The sequence below is a fragment of the Prinia subflava genome (assembly GCF_021018805.1).
Source record: "Prinia subflava isolate CZ2003 ecotype Zambia chromosome W unlocalized genomic scaffold, Cam_Psub_1.2 scaffold_22_NEW, whole genome shotgun sequence".
NCBI lineage: Eukaryota > Metazoa > Chordata > Aves > Passeriformes > Cisticolidae > Prinia > Prinia subflava.
The window spans coordinates 1975785-1997579 of NW_026960606.1; the positions used below are offsets into that span (position 1 = coordinate 1975785).

The window sequence follows — 21795 nt, forward strand, 5'->3', positions numbered from 1 at the left end:
TCTTTCCATGCTCTCCAGGCTTGCAAATCCTTCTAACTCCCTCTCTCCACACTGATGTAACCTTTCTATCACTCTTACCTGCCTAGGTCAATGTTACATCCTCTGAGCATGTAATATTATCAACATCCAATAAACACAAAGTCTGATCCAAAGTTTGGACATGCAAATATATAAATATTTAACTGTGAGGTTCAGTGACCCACAAATTTGTAAATCTGAATGAAGGTCAAGGTTTGGATTTCAAGTTTACCCTATGTTTATAGGTGATCACAACCAATAGTCTGTGAGAAAAACAACAAACCTTCAGGTAGACCATAGAACAGAGAGATTTTATCCTATGTACAACAAATTCTTTCCTGTCTTAATTGTCTGGAAAATGTTTTAATATGATATCTTTGTATACTATAGAGATTCCTTTGCTTGTAGCAAATACTGCTTATAAACATTCAAAATTTTAGAATTTTAAATCAATAAAACTCACATGAAAATCTTTATACTATAATCTCACCCCAAAGAAATCCACCATCAAGCACAGAATTATCCCATTTCTTTCAAAACTGAGTCATCACTGCAGACAATTCATTATCAGATAACCTATTAAAAATAAAAGTAGCCAACCAGTGCCTAATAATTTTTTAGGTAAAAAAGTGTGTGAAATACAAAGTTGTGTTTTGTGTCAGGGAAATAAAAAGAATCTGTGTAATTGTAGTTGTAGAACACAGCCACGGGACAGTTATAAAGATGAGTTCTAATAAACACCTGAGGAAAGCATGGATGGAGGTTTTTGAACAAACTTTGCTTGCAATTACCTATTATAAATCTCAAGCTATTCTGTAATAAGTGTCTTTGAATTATAACTTTAGAAGCTTGTTTTGTATTAAAGAATTCTAAATTGTAGTTTTAGAAGGTAAAAAGGCTTTCTCACAGGCTGGTAAAAAAAACATCCTAGATACGTAAGAAAGATTTCAGCTCACTGATTTATGGTTCCTGAAAAAGGAAAACTGAACATCACTATCAAAGACTGATAGACTTGGAAAATAGAAACTGGACCCCATATCTGGAAGCTGGACCCCACCACCTGGGATACATATCCTGGATGTACATCCTGGAATACTGAAATATTGAAATAGATCACAATAGCCTATAGAATTATACAGGACAAACTATGAATTTATGACTGTTAAGTATTGAATTGTGACGTTAAAAACTAGAAATGAAAACTGCTGAGAAAGCTTATGAATATGTATGAATATAGCCAATAAAATGCCAGCAAGTCCAGCAATCGGTGTGCAGTCGGAAGGGAAAATCCTTCCCCTGTACCCAGCGCTGCCTTTGCTCACACTTTACCATGCTAATTAATCAATTATTAAATTGAATTGCTGCTTGATTTACTGGCCGTGTCAAGCGTCTCATTTCTAACACTCTTAATATTACTTCTTACAGGTGAGATCCCTTATCCAGCATCTGATATCAAAACAAGGTAAGCAACATTTCCCATTAGGCCTAAAAGTATATTGTATGCTAGCAACATTTATATATCTAGCTAGAGCTTACTTTTTAAAAGTGTAGTAAGTAGTGTAGACTGCTATCAAAATCACTGTATAAATTGTTAAATCACTTAAATATTTGTCAAATCACTCTCAAGTTACCATTCAATTATTGCTTAATCATCATTTGTCACTGCACGTGCAAGTTTAAATGGAAATGTTAACTAGGGGCGGAGGCTTCTGTTATTAGGGCAAGTGAATGGGAAAAGGCTTTGTTTCTTCTGCGCGCAGCTCTATCCTCTTTCTGTGGACAGGGTGAGGCCGCGCGAGCCAGTTGTCACTGTTTGGACATCGCTCCTTCCGTTTTCCCCACCTCCCTGGAGAGCAGACGACATTCTACAGTAACGCGCGGAGTCTCTGTCCATTCCTGTATAGTCCCTAATCTCGGGGAGGGGGAGGTTGGTGACTCCGCAGGCAAAGGCGAGGGTACTGTGAGCCGCCTCACATGTTTCGTGCTCTCTTTCCCCTCATGTAGGGCCGCGCTGGCGTGTAGGCCTCAGCAACAGCCAGAAGGAGGCGGAGCTGACGCGAGCGGACCAGCTGGTTCAGATCCCTCCCTCATCCACCCTTATTCCTCAATTCTTTCTCTTTTTTTCCCCCTGTGCGTTGCGCGTCTCATTCCTTGAAGTGGTGGTGGCGGCACCACCAGCTTCGTGCTCCCACACCATCTTGCCCTTCGCTCGCCCAGAAACAGTCTGAAGCCATTTGCAGCGCCTCCGACATCGGCTGTGGGGTTTCTCGCTCCGCCCCCTTCCAGGAGTAGGTATGCGGGCGCTGAAGGGTGGCTGCGGGAGGATGTGGATTCGATTTCTGAGAGCTGTTAGCGCGGTGGCGTTGTGCGCAGAGGAGGGCCGCGGAGGGTGCTTGGGCCTCCTCGGGGCGTTTTTGCTGCCTTCCGTGAGGCGAGGGCTAGAAGGGCGTCTATAGTTTTCCCCGGCGGACGCTTTCACTCTGACGCGACGGGTACTGCGGCGGGAGGCCGCGGGCCAGGATGCCACACACACCACTCCCTCCTTAGCTGGGGCAGACAAGGAGCGAGACAATGAGGCTTCCTCAGTCCTCGCTGGGAGAGGAGCTGTTTTTTTTTGTTTTTTCTCCTTAGAACGGTAGCCGCCACGTCTTTTGTGTTTTGGTGTCGGGAGGGGGTGGGGCGACTAAAACCACGCTTTGAGCACTTGGCAGTGCCGCCCTTTTTGTCTGGATTATCGAGTTGCATTTAATTGTCATTGGGAAATGCCTGGGTTTGATTCGCGTTATTCGCATATACTTCGTCTTTTTGCTTCACTTAGATCACTGTTACAGAGGTGTATACCTGAAATAGCCTTGCTGTTTTTTTTTTGTTTTGAGGTGTTTTTTTTTTTATGGTTCATTTTCTAGCTGAGGATATTCAGGTAAATAAGTATTTATTTAACCAGCCCGTTTAGGTTCTATTATTGATTTAAAATTAGTTACTATTTGTATTCCCTTAAAGTAATTAAGTTAATTAATAAAGTAATTAAGTTAATCTAGTACTTAAACAGGGCTTACAATAAAGTAGGAGAGGAATTTTTAACAGGAGCATGTAGTGATAAGAAAAAGGGAAATGGTTTTGAACTTAAAGAGGATAGGTTTAGATTAGATATTAGGAAGAAATTCTTTGCTATAAGGGTGGTGTGACACTGGAACAGGTTGCCCAGAGGAATTGTGCATTCCCAATTCTTGGAAGTGTTTAAGGCCGGGCTGGATGGGGCCCTGAGCAACCGGATCTAATGAAAGATTCCCTGCTTGTGGCAGGGGGTTGGAACTAGATGATTTTTATGGTCCTTTCCAACCCAAACCATTCTAGGAGTCTGTGAACTATTATGGTAACTTGAAATGCTTTTATTATGTATTTTGCGTAGTTCATAAGTTGTAGTTTCTTGGAAGTGCACTTGGTATGCACAAAAGCTTAATTATTATTGCCACTCAATCTAAATACCTGCTATTATTAGAGTTGACTATGTTAGAAATGAGACGCTTGACACGGCCAGTAAATCAAGCAGCAATTCAATTTAATAATTGATTAATTAGCATGGTAAAGTGTGAGCAAAGGCAGCGCTGGGTACAGGGGAAGGATTTTCCCTTCCGACTGCACACCGATTGCTGGACTTGCTGGCATTTTATTGGCTATATTCATACATATTCATAAGCTTTCTCAGCAGTTTTCATTTCTAGTTTTTAACGTCACAATTCAATACTTAACAGTCATAAATTCATAGTTTGTCCTGTATAATTCTATAGGCTATTGTGATCTATTTCAATATTTCAGTATTCCAGGATGTACATCCAGGATATGTATCCCAGGTGGTGGGGTCCAGCTTCCAGATATGGGGTCCAGTTTCTATTTTCCAAGTCTATCAGTCTTTGATAGTGATGTTCAGTTTTCCTTTTTCAGGAACCATAAATCAGTGAGCTGAAATCTTTCTTACGTATCCAGGATGTTTTTTTTACCAGCCTGTGAGAAAGCCTTTTTACCTTCTAAAACTACAATTTAGAATTCTTTAATACAAAACAAGCTTCTAAAGTTATAATTCAAAGACACTTATTACAGAATAGCTTGAGATTTATAATAGGTAATTGCAAGCAAAGTTTGTTCAAAAACCTCCATCCATGCTTTCCTCAGGTGTTTATTAGAACTCATCTTTATAACTGTCCCGTGGCTGTGTTCTACAACTACAATTACACAGATTCTTTTTATTTCCCTGACACGAAACACAACTTTGTATTTCACAACTATGCCTCAGTTTAGTTGTAATTTGGAATTAAAAGATGTCTTAGTTATGAGATTGATAACTTTAATAATAACAAAGTATTTATGTTCCCCTTTTAGTTTGGCTGGGTAAATTTGCCAGTAACTGTGAGGGTCAGTGGTGTGCATTACTGTTTGACTTAACACACTGAAAAAAAAAATCTTTTTATTGGGAGGTCAGGGTTAAACAGGGACATCTCTTAAGTGTTAAGACTCGTTTTGGAGGTAAGAGAGATAATTAAATTTTTTGTAAAGGTTTGGTTGTAACCAGTCAACCAAAAGATTGGGGAATGTAAGGTCGTGAGGGTCTAATATGGTAGGTCTCTGATCATAGCCATTTTTTTGTTCTTGCTGTGAAACAGAGATGAAAATGTCTGAGATGACTGCCTCATGATGCTGCATTTTCTTGATTGAAGTATCTGCACTCCCTTTTCCTCTAGAAAAGAAGCTATAGTCATGTTAATTGAATTTCACATTTTCCTCTTATAGTGGGTATATGCTTGACTGCTTCAGTTCTGTGGGTTGTAGGAGTTGGCAGCTTTCAGAGATATAAATAGAAGCTGATTTCAGAGGCCCCTGTTGACAAGGTTTTGTCTGAGCCTTTAGTCTGTCATGCTGCAGCCTTGTGACAGGCAGAAGCTAATGTGCTCAACCATGTGACCCAAGTGTTGGGATCCAATTATTAAAGATTTTTAGAGAGGTGTCTCTGCCCAAATTAAGGTGCAAAGGAGAGTATATGCTGAAGTCAATAGCATGGGTTTCATTTAATAGTAAATGTGAGAGAGAGATAGAAAGAAATAGAAAAAGAGGTGGGGGGGAGAGAGAGAGTGACAGATTAAGTAGGAAACCTCACCACTCTGGATCCCGATGGTGCCCTGTTGATCCTCTTCTTGTCTTCTCAGTGGTGAGGGTCCAGCAAGACATAGAGTTCAATGGATTAATGTACGCTTGGGCCAGGTGTGAATGCCTAGGTGTCTCCCCTGGGGAGGGCAAGTTTGACACACTCTTGCAACAGACTCTGGAACTGTTGCATCACTTTGCATCATGTGCAGTCATCTGGTGTAAGGCCTCAGGAACCAGTCTGAGGGGTGCTTGGGGAGTCTTTGATGGTTTATGATACCTTCTCATCTGCTTCTCACATGAATGTCCCATGTGTATGTGGCCTTCCCGGGAGGGTGGGGGGGTGTGGTTTACAACTGAGCCAATTTGTGTAAAGGAGGATGGGGCTTAACACCCTCTGACCAATGGTTATGCCACACACCCAAAAACTCCTCCTCCTCTGTTGGGGGGGGAGTGTGGGCAAACCTGGCCTCAGCAGATGAGCCTGTGGGCTATGGCCTCACCCCCCCCCCCCCCCAAACCCAGCCAAAGCTGATTTTTAGGACAGCTGCTGGGCTTGGCTTTCTTGTGGATACATTCTTCTCCCTCAGCCTTGTTTACCTCTCCCTAGACCTGAGATAATTGGACAGTAGTGTCACCTTTATCTTATCTCAGGCTCTATTAGGTGGCTTAACTCAGTCCAAGGTTCCAGTCAGGAGGCATATTCAGGGAGGGGTGGGCTTTATACAGCTTTTTTATAGAGTTTTGACGTAACGGGCAAAAAGTCCTTCATAACAATGCTTAAGCCATTAACCATAACATTTCAGTCTCTCACACCAAGTTTCTGAGAAAAGTTCAGGAAAGCAGATACATAATGGTATTTGCTTGTTTTTCAGGGTAACAGAACTGAATTTGTAAGGCCTTAGGTACTTACTGTTCTTAGAAAAGTTAGTAAGGAAGAATTTCAGAAGTCTGTAATCTGTCTTTTCAAAAAACTTTACTTTTGCTCTTGGTTCAAAATATTAAATGGCATATTTTAGTTCTCTGATTATTGAACTCTGGAAAGTATATTATAATCTAGTCAGGTGATACCTAGACCTTAAAGAGTGAAAATCAAAATTTCTTAAACATTAGATAACAATTTGATCTTTGTTTTAAATAAGCAGCATGTATTTCAGGTAGTGAAGGATTGTGCTGAAAAAGAGCTATAAAGACTCATTAATATTCATCATTAATACCTAAAGCTAAACTTAGTCAGTGCTGAAAGATTCTAATTTGAGAGTGGAGCAAGTCAAATAAGATTGACGATGATAGTGTGTGTTATCACTTTTAATAGTGCTTTGAGTGTACCTGCATGTAATAAAGCCAGAAGTACAGTCTTTGTGTTATAATAACATAGAGCTACAATAAAGATGAGAATATTTTTTAAGGTCTGTTTTCTCTTGTGTCCACTGATTTGTTGTATGGCTGTAAAACTGCAAACTCTTAAGTGGTATATCAGAATAAGTACAAGTTTGCTTTGCAGTAGTGAAACAAAGGTATAAATTGCTGAAATCCCATGACCACCAGCAGGCAAGCAGATTGATTTTACTCTTTTCTCCTGCTGTTGATTTACTTTGATCCCAGAAGTTTAGATTAACTAGACAGATACTGCTGTCAATTGCAGTTGTCATACTGTTGAGATATATGGTTACAGCTTGTAGTATGGCTTTTTTAAGTTATAAAAAGTATTTCTTTATACACTACAGTTAATTAATGTTTGGTATGCTTGAGTTTTCATGAGCATCAGGAGACAAATATCCTGTTTTGTGGCTGCCCTTAAAGAGGAAGGCAGTAATCTGGAGTTTTCACTAAAATGTCAAAGTGCTATAGGCAGTACTTTCACTAAATCTAAATTTTTGGAGGCCAAGTGTGTCCTCAGTTTGTAGTAGATTGCTTGATTATTATATTCTTAGTTCCCAAAGGCAATAAAACTAGGATTTGGTTGCTATATCAGTTTTTCTACTAGCCTTGTTTTGCAGAGGTCAACCTCAAATGAAGGTGAAATATTTTTATTCCTAACTTTTGCAGTTGATGGCAGAGATGAGGGTTAGAATCATCTACCTTTGAAAGATGCATAAGTCTGCCTATATTTTAAAAACAGAAGATTTAACTGGCTCTTTGGAAATGCATATAGTGTGCAAATGAATGTATTCAGCAGTCTAAAATAGTTTTATTTTTCTTGGAAGAGCAAAATTTGGTTTAAGCATATTTCAGTAATGCTTTTGGATCATGTTTTGAGGGCCTACTATATGCATATTGTTGCTAGTTAATAATCAGTATTGGGCTTTGTATGCAATTTAAGCAAAGTTAAAGGTCTTGTTATAGAAACGTCCCGTAAAGATATGAAATACAGTTTTAAAATGACTGTTGCCCATCCTTCAGTGATTTTTGTTCTGTTTAACAAATGTGTTGTGAAAGTACAAACTGCTAACAATGTTATTAGCATCAGAATGATACAAGATCACCATTACTAAAAAAGGGGAGCAGTTCTTCTGGAGTCTGCAAAAATAAACTGTGCTAATTACCAAAATTGTTTTGTAGACCAAAACTTGGTCTTGCTTGTTTTACCCATCTAGCTGTGGGTTTTTTGGGTTTTTTTTAATACCCTGTAAGTGCTCAGAGGTTAATTTTTTTGTTGGCCAATTAATTAAACTTGGTAATAACCTGCACACATAGTTTGGTTTCTGGTAAGTATATTGCTTTTCAGTATTACTGTGTGAATTTGGTTTGTGTGGCAGGGTTTTGGTAGCGGAGGGCCACGGGGTGGCTTAGGTGAGAAGCTGCCAGAAGCTTCTGTTATGTCAGATAGAGTCAGTGCCAGTTGGCTTTAAGATGGAACTGCTGCTGGCCAATCAGCAATGGTTATAGCACCTCTGTGTTAACATATTTAAGAAGGGGGGGGGGGAAACTGCTGCACAACAGCAGCTGGAAGAGAGGAGTGAAAATGTGTGAGAGAAACAACTCTGTAGGCTCCGAGATCAGTGGAGGAGGTGTTCCAGGTGATGGAGAGGGGGCTGTGACCCTGAGGGAAGCCCATGCTGGAGCAGGTTTGCTGGTAGGACTTGTGACCCTGTGGAGGACCCATGCTGGAGCAGTCTGTTCCTGAAGGACTGCACTTCATGGAAAGAAAAAGTTGAAGGGACCCACACTGAAGCAGCTTGTGAAGAACTGCAGCATGTGGAAAGGACCCATATCAGAGACATTAATGGAAAACTGTTCTCTGTGGGAGGGACCCCACATTGGAGCAGGGGAAGAATGTGAGGAAGAAAGAACAGCAGAGACATGTAATGAACTGACTGCTACTCCCATTTCTTTCTTGTGATGCTGGGGAATGGGGGGTTGGGGGAATAGAAAATTTGTGAGTAAAGTTTAGCCCAGGAAGAAGGGAGGGGTGGGGGAAAGGTGTTTTAAGATTTGATTTCTTCTCATTATCCCGCTCAGATTTAATTTATAATAAATTAGTTTTTACCAGGTTAAACCTGTTTTGTTTGTGATGGTAATTGGTGAATGATCTCCCTTCCTTATATCAACTCATGAGCCTTTCATTGTCTTTTTCTCCACCTGTCCAGTTAAGGAGGGGGAGTGATAGGGCAGCTTCGTGCACACCTGGCATCCAGCCAAGGTCAACCCACTAAACTATGATAATGTTTTTTACCTCTCTTAGATGTTCCTGACAATGTTACTTATCAATACAATTGAAGTATTGAATTATATATTAACATCCATATAGCCATCTTTAAAAATGCTGATATCACTTTTTGTGGGCAAGGTAAGCAGACCTACTTTAATTCTATAACCCTGTAATCAATTTTGGTGAAATGCCAGTTCTTAATGCAGTTCTTGGTTTTATTTGCAGCATTGAAATGGCTCAGGAGACAAACCAGACCCCAGGGCCCATGCTATGTAGTACAGGATGTGGATTTTATGGAAATCCTAGAACAAATGGCATGTGTTCTGTTTGCTACAAAGAACATCTTCAGCGACAGCAGAATAGTGGTAGAATCAGCCCAATGGGTAAAGGTTTGAGATGTGGTTTTTTGTGTGTGTCTTGAAAACAATGTGTAGGTGATGAGATGTATTAGTTCTTCTGATAGCTGCATATTAAAACTATGAATATCAAAGGGGGCAATACTTTAAATCACAATTTAAAAAAATGCTTTTTTGTGTAATGTGTTCTGGCCCACTTGGTGTTGAGCCTTAAGTTGGATTTTTACTTACTCTCTGCTACAGTTGTGTTTCTATACAATCCTTGTGTTTTGGTCATTAACAATATAGTCTATATTAAGAAGATGCAGTAGAATGAGGAATGATTGGAAATGGTTCATAACTGTATTAAAACCTGCTTGACTAACTTGTATTCTATACTTTGCTTATAATTAACTTCTCAAATTTCTGTTATATAGGGACAGCTAGTGGTTCAAACAGTCCTACCTTAGACTCTCCATCTGTACAGAGAGCAGATGCTAGTTTAGGCAACTGTGAAGGTACTGCTAGTAGCACATCTGGAAAATCAAGGTAAGATTATAGAATCATTTAGGTTGGAAAAGACCCTTAAGATCATTGAGTCCAACCATTAACCTAACACTGTCCAGTCCACCACTAAACCATGTCCTTAAGTACAACATCCACATGGCTTTTAAATACCTCCAGGGGTGGGGACTCAACCACTTCCCTGGGCAGCCTCTTCCAGTGCTTGACAACCCTTTTAGTGAAGAATTTTTTTCTAATATCCAATCTAAACCTCCCCTGGCACAACTTGAGGCCATTTCCTCTTGTCCTGTCCCTTGTTACTTGAGACAAGAGGTCAACTCCCAGCTTGCTACAACCTCCTTTCAGGTAGTTGTAGAGAGCAATAAGGTCTCTCCTGAGCCTCCTTTTCTCCAGGCCAAACACCCCCAGCCCCCTCAGCCAGTCCTCATGAGACTTGATTTCTAGACCCTTTACCAGATGAAGGTATTATTTTGAGGTTTGAATGAACTGTGAGTATATAGCAAGTTAAAGTAAGGTTGCCCTGCAACATTGCCCTATTACAGAGTGTTTCTGCAGAGGAAAAAGTGACAATGCACTTTACAGTGCTTTATGAATCTTTCTAAATTAGGACTAATTAGTGTTTGGTGTTGGACTACTACATTTGCAAGGACATTTCTGGTTTATCTGGGGAAATATTTGCTACAGTTTGCCTAGTTTCTTCTAGGGAGGAGAGATAGAAGTACAGGTCAGGAACGTGTATCAATAATAACTGATTGGGTAGTCTGATGGGTTTTGACAGTTTAGGCTCTTATGTACTCTAAACTAATGTAATCACCCATTTCACTGTATGTGAACAGAAATGTGCCTGTTGCTGCTTTGCCTGTAATGCAGCAAATGACAGACATGAGCATTTCAAGAGAGGAGAAAGTATCACCAAAAACAGACATCGAGCCAGGTATGTTTTCAGAGTAACACTGGATACAACTGGCTTAACAGAAGCTGACAATTTATTTACTTTCTCTGAAGTAGGCATCTCTGTGGCGATTGTCTTGAGGAATTGTTAATTACGAATGCTTCTTGAGTATTAACACTCAGAATCAAGAAAACTTACTGATGCCAGGACATAGTTTTCAGACGTGTTCAATTTTAGTACATAACTTTTGACACTTGAGGAGCATTTTGGCTATCAAACCTTAATTTTTAAAAATAAGACACTTAAATTGAATCTGGATGCAAGATGTTCAATTCTGAAGTCAGTGTTGATTTCTTTATAAAGCCTGGCAGTACAGTTTCTGCTGACTTGTGGCAATCAAAATGGTTTGTTGCATTTGCAGAACAAGGTTCTTAATTCTATTCTACAGAAGGATGAGAATGGGGCAGAAGGGAATACTTAATTTAAAATACTAACAAAGACTGCTAAAGGATCTTGGACTAAGTGGGTAATAGTAGATATAACTGAAATGCTGTTGTGTGGATATAGAGTACTTAGAACATTAATTGCTTAGTTAGAATATTCAATTAAAAAAAGCTAGTGAATTAATGTTTATTATATAGCAGTTTGTTCAAATGGATGTCTTAATGTTCTTGTTTGATATCTATAGATGTTGATACTTGTTAATTTTAGTAGTTCTGAAAATCTTACAACATTGAAAGCTGATTTTTAATAGGAAAATGTGTTTGCTACAACTGAAGATAAAATTACTTATTTTGTGTTGAAAATTCCAGAATGTACCACTCAGCACTGTATAGATGCATCTTTGTCTTTGTTTAGGACTGCTGTTACAGCTGATAGTTAAATGCTTGGGTTTTGTACACAGATTTTTACTATTTTAGTTGTCATGTTAAGTTAAAATTGTGACATGAAACTAATTACAGTTGCTTTTACTGTATTCTTTTTTGATTATGTACAGACTGAGATTTTTACGTTTCAGCTTCTTGTAACTTGTGTTATCTGAAGAGAATTCTTGTATGTAACTTATAAATTTATACTTTGTTACAATATTTATAAACCCATATTGTCTTGTTATGTATTGGTACCTGAAAAAGTGAGAGGCAGGAAAGAAAAACATAAATTGGTAGCAGTGGTCAAGTAATATCTGAATTTTTTCTTATTAAAACTGCCAATAGGGATTTGTCATTTTGCTAAGTATAAAGCCCAGTCTTCTATTTGTGTTGACTCAATATTCATTTTCTTATAACAAGGCAACTAAATGGTAGTGTCACACAGCACTCTATTGATTAGAATAGGAGGAACAAAAAAAATCCCTAAAAGCAACTCAAGATAATAATCTTGCACCTTGAAACTTGGAGTTGTAACCAGTCAAAGCTCTGTTAAAGCTTGCATAGAGATCATTGGGAACATGACTATGGAATTGAAAAGTTTGGAAAACAAACTTCTGTAACAAAATTGTCTTCCTTAGTACATATCCTTAAATTCTTGAAACAGTCTTCAGCTGATCTAAAAGTTAAAGTTCATCAAGTCGGGAGCAGATTTTAGACAGCACAGAATAGTGCATTTGTCCACTGTTTTTAGATTACAAAAGGTTTATCAGACATTTAAGATACAGCAAGTGTTTACTGTATTTACTAGTACATTGATCCTGTGTCTTGCAGTCAAAAAAAGCTGGCCTCACCTTTTTATAAATCCCTATTGTGTTTGGGTTAGTTTCTTTTTTTTTTTTTCTTTTTTCTGCAGCATCCAATATGTATTGGTCTCTCTTGAGGAGGAGCTGAAACAATAGTAGAGTAGATAATTAATGTCAACTTGTAAAACAAAGCTAATACTTTCTGAGATGTAATTCTCTAAACTAATGCCTGTCATGATGTTGCTGATGAAAATAGTTTTATCTGTAGTCTCACCTTGGCAATTGAATTTCATAACTGTCTATTAGATGGTAGGTCTGGAACAAGCAATGTAGCCTTCAAGCAAAGCAGGTTTGGGTTTTTTTATTCTGAAGCATTATGAAGACGTATTCTCCAAGTCGAAGTTCTAAATAGTTAGGTCTGCACAATTTTCTTTAAGTCTGTGGGCTAAAAGAATACTTTCTTGCTGTTTGGGTTTTAAGCATCTGATTCTAGAGGGTTCTGAAGTTGAAAAAAATGAATCTTAACAGGCTTGTATTTTCTTTTGTTTTTCTCAGGCTGAGGTTGTAATCTGGATTCTCATTCAGAACGAATCAGGCCTGAAGGCAATGAATCATATCTTAGCATTTGAAGGAAGAAAGGCATAACAGATATAACTGGCCTAGTTGGTTATAATTTAGATGTCTAACATGTTATATTTTAACTTGTAATTTCTTAGTTCTACTTTGTCACTTGTTGTAGTTTTGTAATTGAATTGTGGCATGTGTTCTGTTGCTTATCTGATGAACTATGTAGAAGTCAATGAAATATAAATACCTTTCTATTAAAACTCCAATTCATAATTGGACATTAAGTATATCACGCATTTTATAGGCTTTTGATCTGCTTCTGCACTTCTTAACTAAGGATTTAATTTTCATTCAAGTCTTGACCATAGTCAGAATATACCCAAAATATTGTAGAAATATTGTTTGTATTTGTGGGTTTTTCTCCATGCTAACTTACAGGAATTAAATGCCAAAACCCCCTTATATAACTAATTTACTTTCCTTGTGTTGATTATTGCATCAGAGCAATACCATTACTAAGTTGGTGAGGCCTAGTAGAGGCCTTGAAGAAACCTGTTTTGTTGAAGCAGATTTTTAGGTTGCAATAAAAGATTCATACAAGACAGCTGACTTGCATATTGGAGCACTAAAACTCAACTGTTGTGAAAACAAGTATGTTTAAATAATCATATTGTAGCCAGTCATAGCATCTTTCTAGCATTTTTGTGGGTCACTACCTTTCTGAATAAATCTCCTTTCAGGGCTGTTAGTGTTTCCAGACTTAATTAGTTTAGTGTGCATATCAAAAACCTTATTTTTCTGAACCCAGTAATAGCTTTGTTTTACAGAGCAGTGTGGTGAGTTATCACTCCAAAGCCACAGCTATGCAATAGTGCTGCCTATGAAGAAGGTGAACTGGAACTTGAAATGCATATGGTCTTGTGTAAAATAAGTGTTAAAAATTCTTCCACAAACATTGTTAACTTACAGTCTTATTCCATCCATGTTGTAGGTTACTCTTCCCATTCCTGAATGTTGTCATATAATGAAATTAATGAGATGATTGTCAGCTCATTTTTCTTTTGGCTCCATACCAAGCCAATATGATGAGTTATTTTAATGTTCAACACCACAGCTATCTTACATTCAAACCCTGTTAAGGGATGCCTTCACTTATGTTACAGATAAAACCAGTAACTATGAAATTTACAGTGTGTTACAGAGAATATTCTGAGTAATATGCTGAATATCTTATGAGCTATTGAATGTTCAAGATAATAGATTATATTGCTTGCTTCTTGTTTTAATATCTGATTATGATTTGTTTTTGAATATGGCTATAGTATTTAAATGTGGATGCTATCTGTAGACAGTTCCTTTGTGGCTGTCAATAAAATCATCAGATATATCTACTTTGTCTTGTGTTCCAAATTATCTTCCCATTTCCCATGTCTACTGTAGCTCAAGTAGATGCCCTCAATTGAAACATTTCTGAAATGGAACTAATAATCTCCTTGAAGTCTTGAAGCTATCTTGAAGAATAAGACTGGAGACCAAACTGCTGGTCCTGTGCTTGTTGTGAATTATGTACTATCATATCTTTTTGAGAGATGTGCAAAAGGCATCAAGTCTTGATGGCAGCTGATCTAAACCATATTTCAGTGTGATACTTAAACAGGGATATCTGTTAAATTGATGTAAGAGTAAAAATATTGTGTACCTGTTGAGCATGTGAGATTAGTTTCATGCTGCATAATATTTTCTTATCCCAGTTCTTTGGCATCAAAATGAATATACAGTTTATTCTTCAGCATTTCATCATGGACAGGTAGATCAGCATAGCAGTTGCAGTTTCTAAATAATAAAATATTTATTCTCAAGCTTGATAAAGCATAATAAATACTGTCCATCTTATTTTCATTGTCTCAAACTTTATATACAAGTCAATTGGGTTAATGTGCAGCACAAGAATTATGTAATTTGTAGTATAGTCTTCAGTTTTGGTGCTGTGGAAGTGCTATATGTTTTTCTGATGACTTTTGGGTGCTCTTGGTCTATTACCTTTATTCCTTCTTCGGTTTTATTTTTTCCAGCCCTTCTGTGGTAGGAGTTGGGGTTTACCTTCATGTAAAAGTAGTTAGAACACTTAAAACTTTTTTTTTAATGCTCTCGGGCATTTCACTCTTCACTGGCATGCTTACTGCTTCCTATTACTGTGGAAGTCAATGCATTTTTTCAACTGATAGGGTTCTATTTTGGCTAATTTGTTTGGCTATACTGGAAGCTTCTAAAACTTTGCTGTTACTTTAGTAGTCCTTCCTGGATTAATTTAATTTACTGCCAATTTAAAAAATAGAGCGCAATAGTAAGAAACAAAGAAAACTAAAAATGCCTTCCCTTCACCCCTTTCTTCCTAGACCCATCTTTACTTCCAGAGTCTACCTCCTCTCCCTGTATTCTAAGTAATGCAGGAGGAATGGAGGGTTGCAGTCAGTTCATAACTGTTCTCTGCTGTTCCTTCCTTCTTGCACATTTTACCTGCTCTAGCATGGGTCCCTCACACAGGATACAGTTCTTTATGAACTGTTCCAGCTGTATTGGTTTGTGTAAGGAAAACCACTGTCAGTTCTGACAGTCTAGTTACAGAACCACAGAATGGGTCAGGTTGGAAGGGACTAGTGGGCCATCTGGTCTGACCTCCCTCCTCAGGCAGGGTCATCCTAGAGCACACGGCACAGGATTGTGTCCAGGCAGTTCCTGAATATCTCCAGTGAGGGAGACTCTACAACCTCTCTGGGCAATCTGTCCCTATGCTCAGTCACCTGCACAGTAAAGAAGTTCTTCCTCATGTTCAGGTGGATCTTCTTGTGTTCCAGTTTCTGCCCATTGCCTCTTGTCCTATTGGGTGGCACCACCAAGAAGAGCCTGGCTCCATCCTCTTGACACCCTCCCTTCAGATACTTATAGACATTGATGAGGTCCCCTCTCAGTCATTCCTTCTCAAGGCTGAACAGGCCTAGCTCCCTCAGTCTTTCCTCATAGGAGAGGAGCTCCATGTCTCTCTTGTACTGAGGGGCCCAGAATTAAACACAGCACTACAGATGCGGCCTCACCAGGGCTGAGTAGAGGGGTAGGATCACCTTCCTCAACCTGCTAGCAATGCTCTTCCTAATGCATCCCAGGGTTCTGTTGACCTTCTTGGCCACAAGGGCACTGCTAGCTCATGGACCCAATCCTCCTTGACCAAGGGAAATTCTTCCTTCTACATACCTTTACCTTGGTCTCCTGGGTCAGATATCTCTGAGCACTGGCCTTGTCAGTGCAGACTGATGCAAAGAAGGCGTTCAGTAACTACGTCCTTTATCACTAGGGTCCCCCCTCCATTTAGAAATGGTCCCACATTATCCTTAGTTTTCCTTTTATCATTGATCTATTTGAAGAAGTCCTTTTTGTTGTCCTTGACATCCTTGGCCAGGTTTAATTCTTGATGGACCTTGGTCTTTCTCATGTCATTTTTACTTACTCTGACAGCCTCTCTGTATTAATTCCACGTGGCCTGACCCTGCTTCCACCTCCTGTGTGTTTCCTGCTTGTGTTTCAGTAATGACAGGAGTTTTTTATTCATCCATGGAGGTTTCTTGTCCCCTTTGTTTGATTCCTTGCTCATTGAGATGCATTGTTCTTGAGCCTGTTAGTACAGTAGGTATTGCCTTTTCAGAAGTCTCAGTCACTGTGGGTTTAATACTCTGGGGTCAGAGTAGCATTAGTCTTCCTATTTGCTAGGCCTTTCTTTGTGTAGGTTGAACAGCAATCATGCTGTGGCTTGTGGTTTACTTCTAATCATAAGTAAACTTGCTGTTCTCCCTCTGTCTGCTCTGAAGATGCATCTTACTTAGCAACTGAATGAAGTAAATGTTCCCAAATATACAGTGCAACAGCTGTATTTGTGGGGGTTTTGTTTGTGTTTTTATTTTTTGGGCACTTTTTGTACTAGGATTAGGTTGGTTCCTTATCCTAGCAAATTTATGATAATAGAATTGTGGAATTGTTTGGGTTGAAAGGGACCTTAAAGATCATCTAGTTCCAACCCCCCCTGCCATAGGCAGGGAAACTTCCACTATCCCAGGTGTCTTGGTTTGAAAGACAGGTATCTGCTAGGAAGGGGGCAAGACCTCCCTAGAGAGGGAGAATTTGGATCCGCTCCCTCCAAATTATTCTAATTTAGAAAATTAAAGGGGCTTTCAGACAGAGGTATGGGGATAGGAATAACAGTTCTTTACTAGTATATATGACAAAACCACAAACAAACAACAACTACAGCATTAATAATAAAAAGAACCAGGAACTTCAAGGGCTTTCTTTCATAAAAACGCCTGGGGCAGTTTGATCTCGGTGCCCCTGCAGGACTCCGAGAGGCCGAGCTGGAAGGGAGGAAAGTCCTGGGCTGGTGGATGAGATCAGATGCTCTGCGCTGGTAGCTGGAGCGGCAGGGGTGTCCCGTCAGGGCTGGGCAGTGCAGGGCTACAGAGTAGCAGGAAAGCCTCAAAGCTCTGAAGAAGCAGCGGCGGTGGGGGCAGGGCTGGAGAAAGTGAGCTCAGGATTCCTGGGTACACAAGCAGATGACGGTAGATTTCTCAGGACGAGACAGAGTGATGGCCGTGAAGTCTTCTTGCAGCGAGCGGCAGCTTGACTGTCCTCCTCGATGTCAAGAGCAAGAGAGAACAACTGCCCCCCCAGCTCTGTCTTTTACTTTTCTCAAAGCTCGCGTTATCTCTCCTGAGGGAAGCTCCCAGAGACTCAAAACAATAGGTGTAGCCTTGTGCTGCCATCTCCTGTGACTACTTCCTTTGTTTTGGTTAAGCACTGTCGTTAAGTTTTCTTAGCAACTTATGGGAAAAAATTCTATAAGTGAAAAAGAAGCAAATCTAATCCACAAAAAGCAGGTATTAATAGTAAGGATATTAAAATGTTAACTCTAAGGGATTCACGATGTTGAAAAAAATCCACTTTCAGAATGCAATGCTTACTGATCCAAAAGGATCTCAACTAAGAAATCGTATTTGTGTGCATAAAGTTGGTTACAAGTGAGTCCTTTAAACCTATATTCTCAATCATTAATTATGGAGTGTATTTTATAGTTTGCTCATTATTTTTTAAAACGATAGATGTAATCATACAATTGAGTGTCCAGGAAAACTGAACAGGGACAGACTCTCTGGGTTGTATGCAATAAAGTTTGTATATAAACACATCTCCCTTGTGTTTCCTCTGCACTAATTTGGGTATTTAAAGGATTTTTAAAACAAATGATAAAAAAATTAATTTTTCAAAGAAAACTAACAAATCCACAGAAGTTCACAGAAGGACCCATTATCCTGCATAGAACTTGGATAAAAAGTGAGAAATGTAACCAAAAGTGTTCATGAAAAAGGCAATTGAAAAATACTGCTTGATCATTAAAGTTGAATATAGTACAAGGATACTGATATCCAATGTAAATATATACTTTTTTCTTTAAATTGCTGAAAAAATGTCTGAAACCAGGGCTTTTTTGAGCTGTGTGGCTTGTAGTAGTATGTTTGGTGTATCACAAAATCAGTGGTTTGAAGCTCAAGAATGTTAGGTGTTGTACTGTTTGAGATTTTAGATCATCTGACTTTGCAAGTATAGTGTCAGAGTAACTTGGTACTATGACCAAAAAGCATTACTGTAAATGTCATTAGTTTCTACAATATGGTCCTATTGACTATTATCCACAAGTATCCCCTCTGTTCAACAACTTTGGCAGTGTTGTTATTGTTTCAGATTAATTTAAACTGGATCATATTACTTTTAATATTGTGTGTACAGGACCTATATGGATGTATATAGGTGATAACACTAGGTATGCTGTGTTTTCTAGGTGATGGAACAGTGGGGAAAACTTGATAATTTTCTGTACAGATAAAAGGGAAGTTAATAGAATACCTATTCTACTACCACTTCAGACAATAAACTTTCAGGGTCTTAGTAGAGGGGACTTTACTGTTAATAAATACAAACATGCTAGTGAGGTTAAGAAAAGGAAGAAAATAACCTTTATTTCTTTTGCTTGCTTTAACAGTTATTACTCAACCAAGCCCATTAGTTTCTCAACCTAGTACTTCACAGAGTGAAGAGAAAGCTTCTGAACTGCCTAAACCAAAGAGGAACAGATGTTTCACATGCAGAAAGAAGGTTGGCCTTACGGGTATGATAGTACTTTGTCAATACTGAATGGATTTATTGGCACAGCCGGTAAAATCCCAGCTAGCTTTGATTCCCGGCTGTGCCAAGAGCCGTTCCCAAATCTGCCAGCAGGTTCAGGTAACGGTGCAGAACAAGGCTGTTCTTCTACAGCAACAGGTGTTACGGTGCCTAGGCTTTGGAGCAAGGACTAGAGAAGACTCTTTTTCGTACGATTTCTCAGAGACCTTTATTCCCCAAGAGGGGGGTACGAAAAAGGGCAGAGAACAAAGCCCGCGCCCGCTTTTAAAACCGAGGGGTGGGGGATGTGGAACAAGCAGGTGATTGATCCCAGGACAGATGGACAGGGGTTTTTCCATAACATAGGGCAGGGTCAGGGGAGAGATGGACAGCTGACTGAAGGTTCTAGGAACAGGGCAGGGGTAGGAGAGGTACAGAAAAGGGGACATGCCTGGGCATCACCCGACCCTTCGAGCAGGGGGAAACGGAAGAACTATTGAAACACAGAACTCCAAACCGCTTAACAAAAACCTACCACCACAATTTATATTATTAGTTGCCTCTTACTAGATTAAATTTGTTGGAATCTGTAGGCATTAAACTTTTGCTTGCTGTTACAAAAACCGTAATGTTAGATGCCTTAATACAGCTGATATTTGAAAATATTCAATCCACTTAATCTGTTTGATACAGAAGATGCACATACCCCCTTTGAACTGGCTAAGCTCTTAATTTATAGCTTTCTTAAGTCTGAAGCTTCCGGGTGATGTTGCTTTTCCTTTTCTTTATACAGGATTTGATTGCCGATGTGGAAACTTATTTTGTGGACTTCACCGTTATTCTGACAAGCATAACTGTCCATATGATTACAAAGCGGAAGCTGCAGCAAAACTCAGGAAAGAGAATCCAGTTGTGGTGGCTGAAAAAATCCAGAGAATATAAGCTAGTCTATTTGTGAAAAGACTGACTTTTTTTTGTTTTATTTTAATATGCCCTATGAAAGTATTAAAGAGCAGATGCATGGCCATTTTCCTTTGTTCTCCAAAGTTTTCATTTTAGCCTTGTCTGTATTAATGTTTTTTCACAATGTTTGGGTGTTTGTTACAGGCAGAATTGGAAAGATACAGTCCTTGAAAATGTATATGCTCTCCTCAGAATATGATTGGATGGCTAGAACCTGCACAGGAATACACATCCACAGAAGACAGACTCCAGTTCACATGTGCTAAACAGATGTTTTCTTCATGTTTGCAGCAGATCTGCCTTTTGAGATGTTCAAGGTGTTTATGACTAGCCAAAGACTGTGCCTGTTTGGGAGAAAGATATGTCAGAAAGGCTGATGGTCTACTTCTATCTTTTTAAAATCATCTTCTACTTTTAGTTTCCATGCTCTATTGTATTCCAGCAGAATATAAGACATGTAGAGGGCTCTACCATCCAGTAAGATGAGTGTTGGTGCCATATTTGATAAAAAATCATTTAGCAATTGCAATGAGAAAAATGAAAAAAAAATAGATATGTATGAGAAGAAAACTATTTTAGAAGAGATAACATTAACTTTAGAATAATGAAAATTATAATAATTTCCCAAAGGCAATGTCCTGTTAGAAACTTAAGAACTGTCCTACAACAATTGTTTGCTTTTCCTTGCATAGCTAATAATGTTATGTAGCACAATATTGTGCTAAGATTGATTTAAAAAACAAAAGCTATGGGTGGGATTTTTAGACATACCACAGCAACTCTATCAAGTGACATGCATCTGTGTAAGTTGCAGAAGTATTTGAGCAATTTATTATTCATGTGCTTCTTAAATTCAGCATGTTCTGGGTTCAAAAGACTATTAGGACCTTTTTTTCAGTTTAAAGAAAACAAGTTTTAAATGTAACAATTGTTGTGTATGGGAATCATACCCAACATGACTCTTGTAGATTTAAGTGGGAGCTAGAACCACTCTTGGAAGGCTGCTTTATCATTTTTAATTGTATTTGGGTGTAGGACTGTAGTGTTCTTGGGTGTATTGCATGGGCTCCATTATCTACAGCTTTGTATAATAACTAGAAAGGACAGTATAGTTCACTGATGCTTGTCTGGTAATATCATTTCTGTGTTATAATGGAAGGGGGTTTTGTGATGTATGAAACTTGTGGTTTTTTATATAATCGAGTATAGTGTAGACTAGTGTTGTAATGCCTCCTCGTGTATGTACACAAGATGCAACTTATGATTTTTATTGAAGTGTTCAATCTTAGTTTTTTAGTTCACTATTAAAAATCAATCTTTTGCTTTTAATTTATTCTTTCAATTTAGTTATCAGATATGCAAGCATGTACAGATCGTTCGTACTTAGGTATTGCACATAATCACACTATCCAGCATCTATGCTCTGCTGTATTATGTAAATAATAAAAATCATGTACAGAAGGAAATACTTTTTGTGGTAGTTCATTGGTTTTAGTTATTGCTGTAACTTAAAAGTGGTCCTATGACAGTTGGGATACAAAACTAATGCTACTGTTTTTTGGGTTTTTTTCTTAAGCCGTTCTAACCTCCTTATTTCTTATTTTGACATACTGGCTTGTTTAAGATGACTTGTTGAGGTCAGAAAAGCATGAACAGCTGGAATAAAGGTAACTACTTGATGACCAGATAAAGATGTCAGCAAACAACAATGTGCTTAAAAGGAAATGAAGGAAATGTCAGTAGTGAGCTTTAAATATTTCTGTTCTGTTGTGGGTTTTGGGTTGTTTTTTTCTCCTTTTGGCTACAGAAGTTATTTCCAGTGGATCTGTGT

General features: G+C 38.7%; 1 protein-coding gene across 7 annotated transcripts; it reads left to right on the forward strand.

Moving 5' to 3' along the window:
• The first annotated feature begins 1709 nt into the window (after positions 1-1709).
• On the forward strand, positions 1710-21430 carry LOC134564868 (AN1-type zinc finger protein 5-like). 7 transcript variants are annotated; one of them, XM_063424133.1, is made up of 8 exons: positions 1714-1888; positions 2023-2310; positions 8840-8944; positions 9032-9195; positions 9579-9690; positions 10503-10600; positions 18880-19005; positions 19795-21430. In XM_063424133.1, the coding sequence occupies exons 4-8, from the start codon at positions 9039-9041 to the stop codon at positions 19941-19943; spliced, it is 642 nt and encodes a 213-aa protein (XP_063280203.1). In that variant the 5' UTR covers positions 1714-1888; positions 2023-2310; positions 8840-8944; positions 9032-9038; the 3' UTR covers positions 19944-21430. The 7 variants fall into 7 exon arrangements, with proteins under 7 accessions (XP_063280208.1, XP_063280204.1, XP_063280203.1 ...); XM_063424134.1 differs by having other exon boundaries at positions 1713-2306; XM_063424132.1 differs by having other exon boundaries at positions 1714-2310.
• Positions 21431-21795: the final 365 nt, after the last annotated feature.

Bases quoted from the DNA above. Each gene is read 5' to 3' on its own strand.
- LOC134564868 (XM_063424138.1), top strand. From the start codon at position 9,039: ATGGCTCAGGAGACAAACCAGACCCCAGGGCCCATGCTATGTAGTACA. The intron at 9,196-9,578 runs GTTTGAGATGTG...TCTGTTATATAG, and splicing joins AATCAGCCCAATGGGTAAAG to GGACAGCTAGTGGTTCAAAC. The intron at 10,601-18,879 runs GTATGTTTTCAG...TTGCTTTAACAG, and splicing joins AAAAACAGACATCGAGCCAG to TTATTACTCAACCAAGCCCA.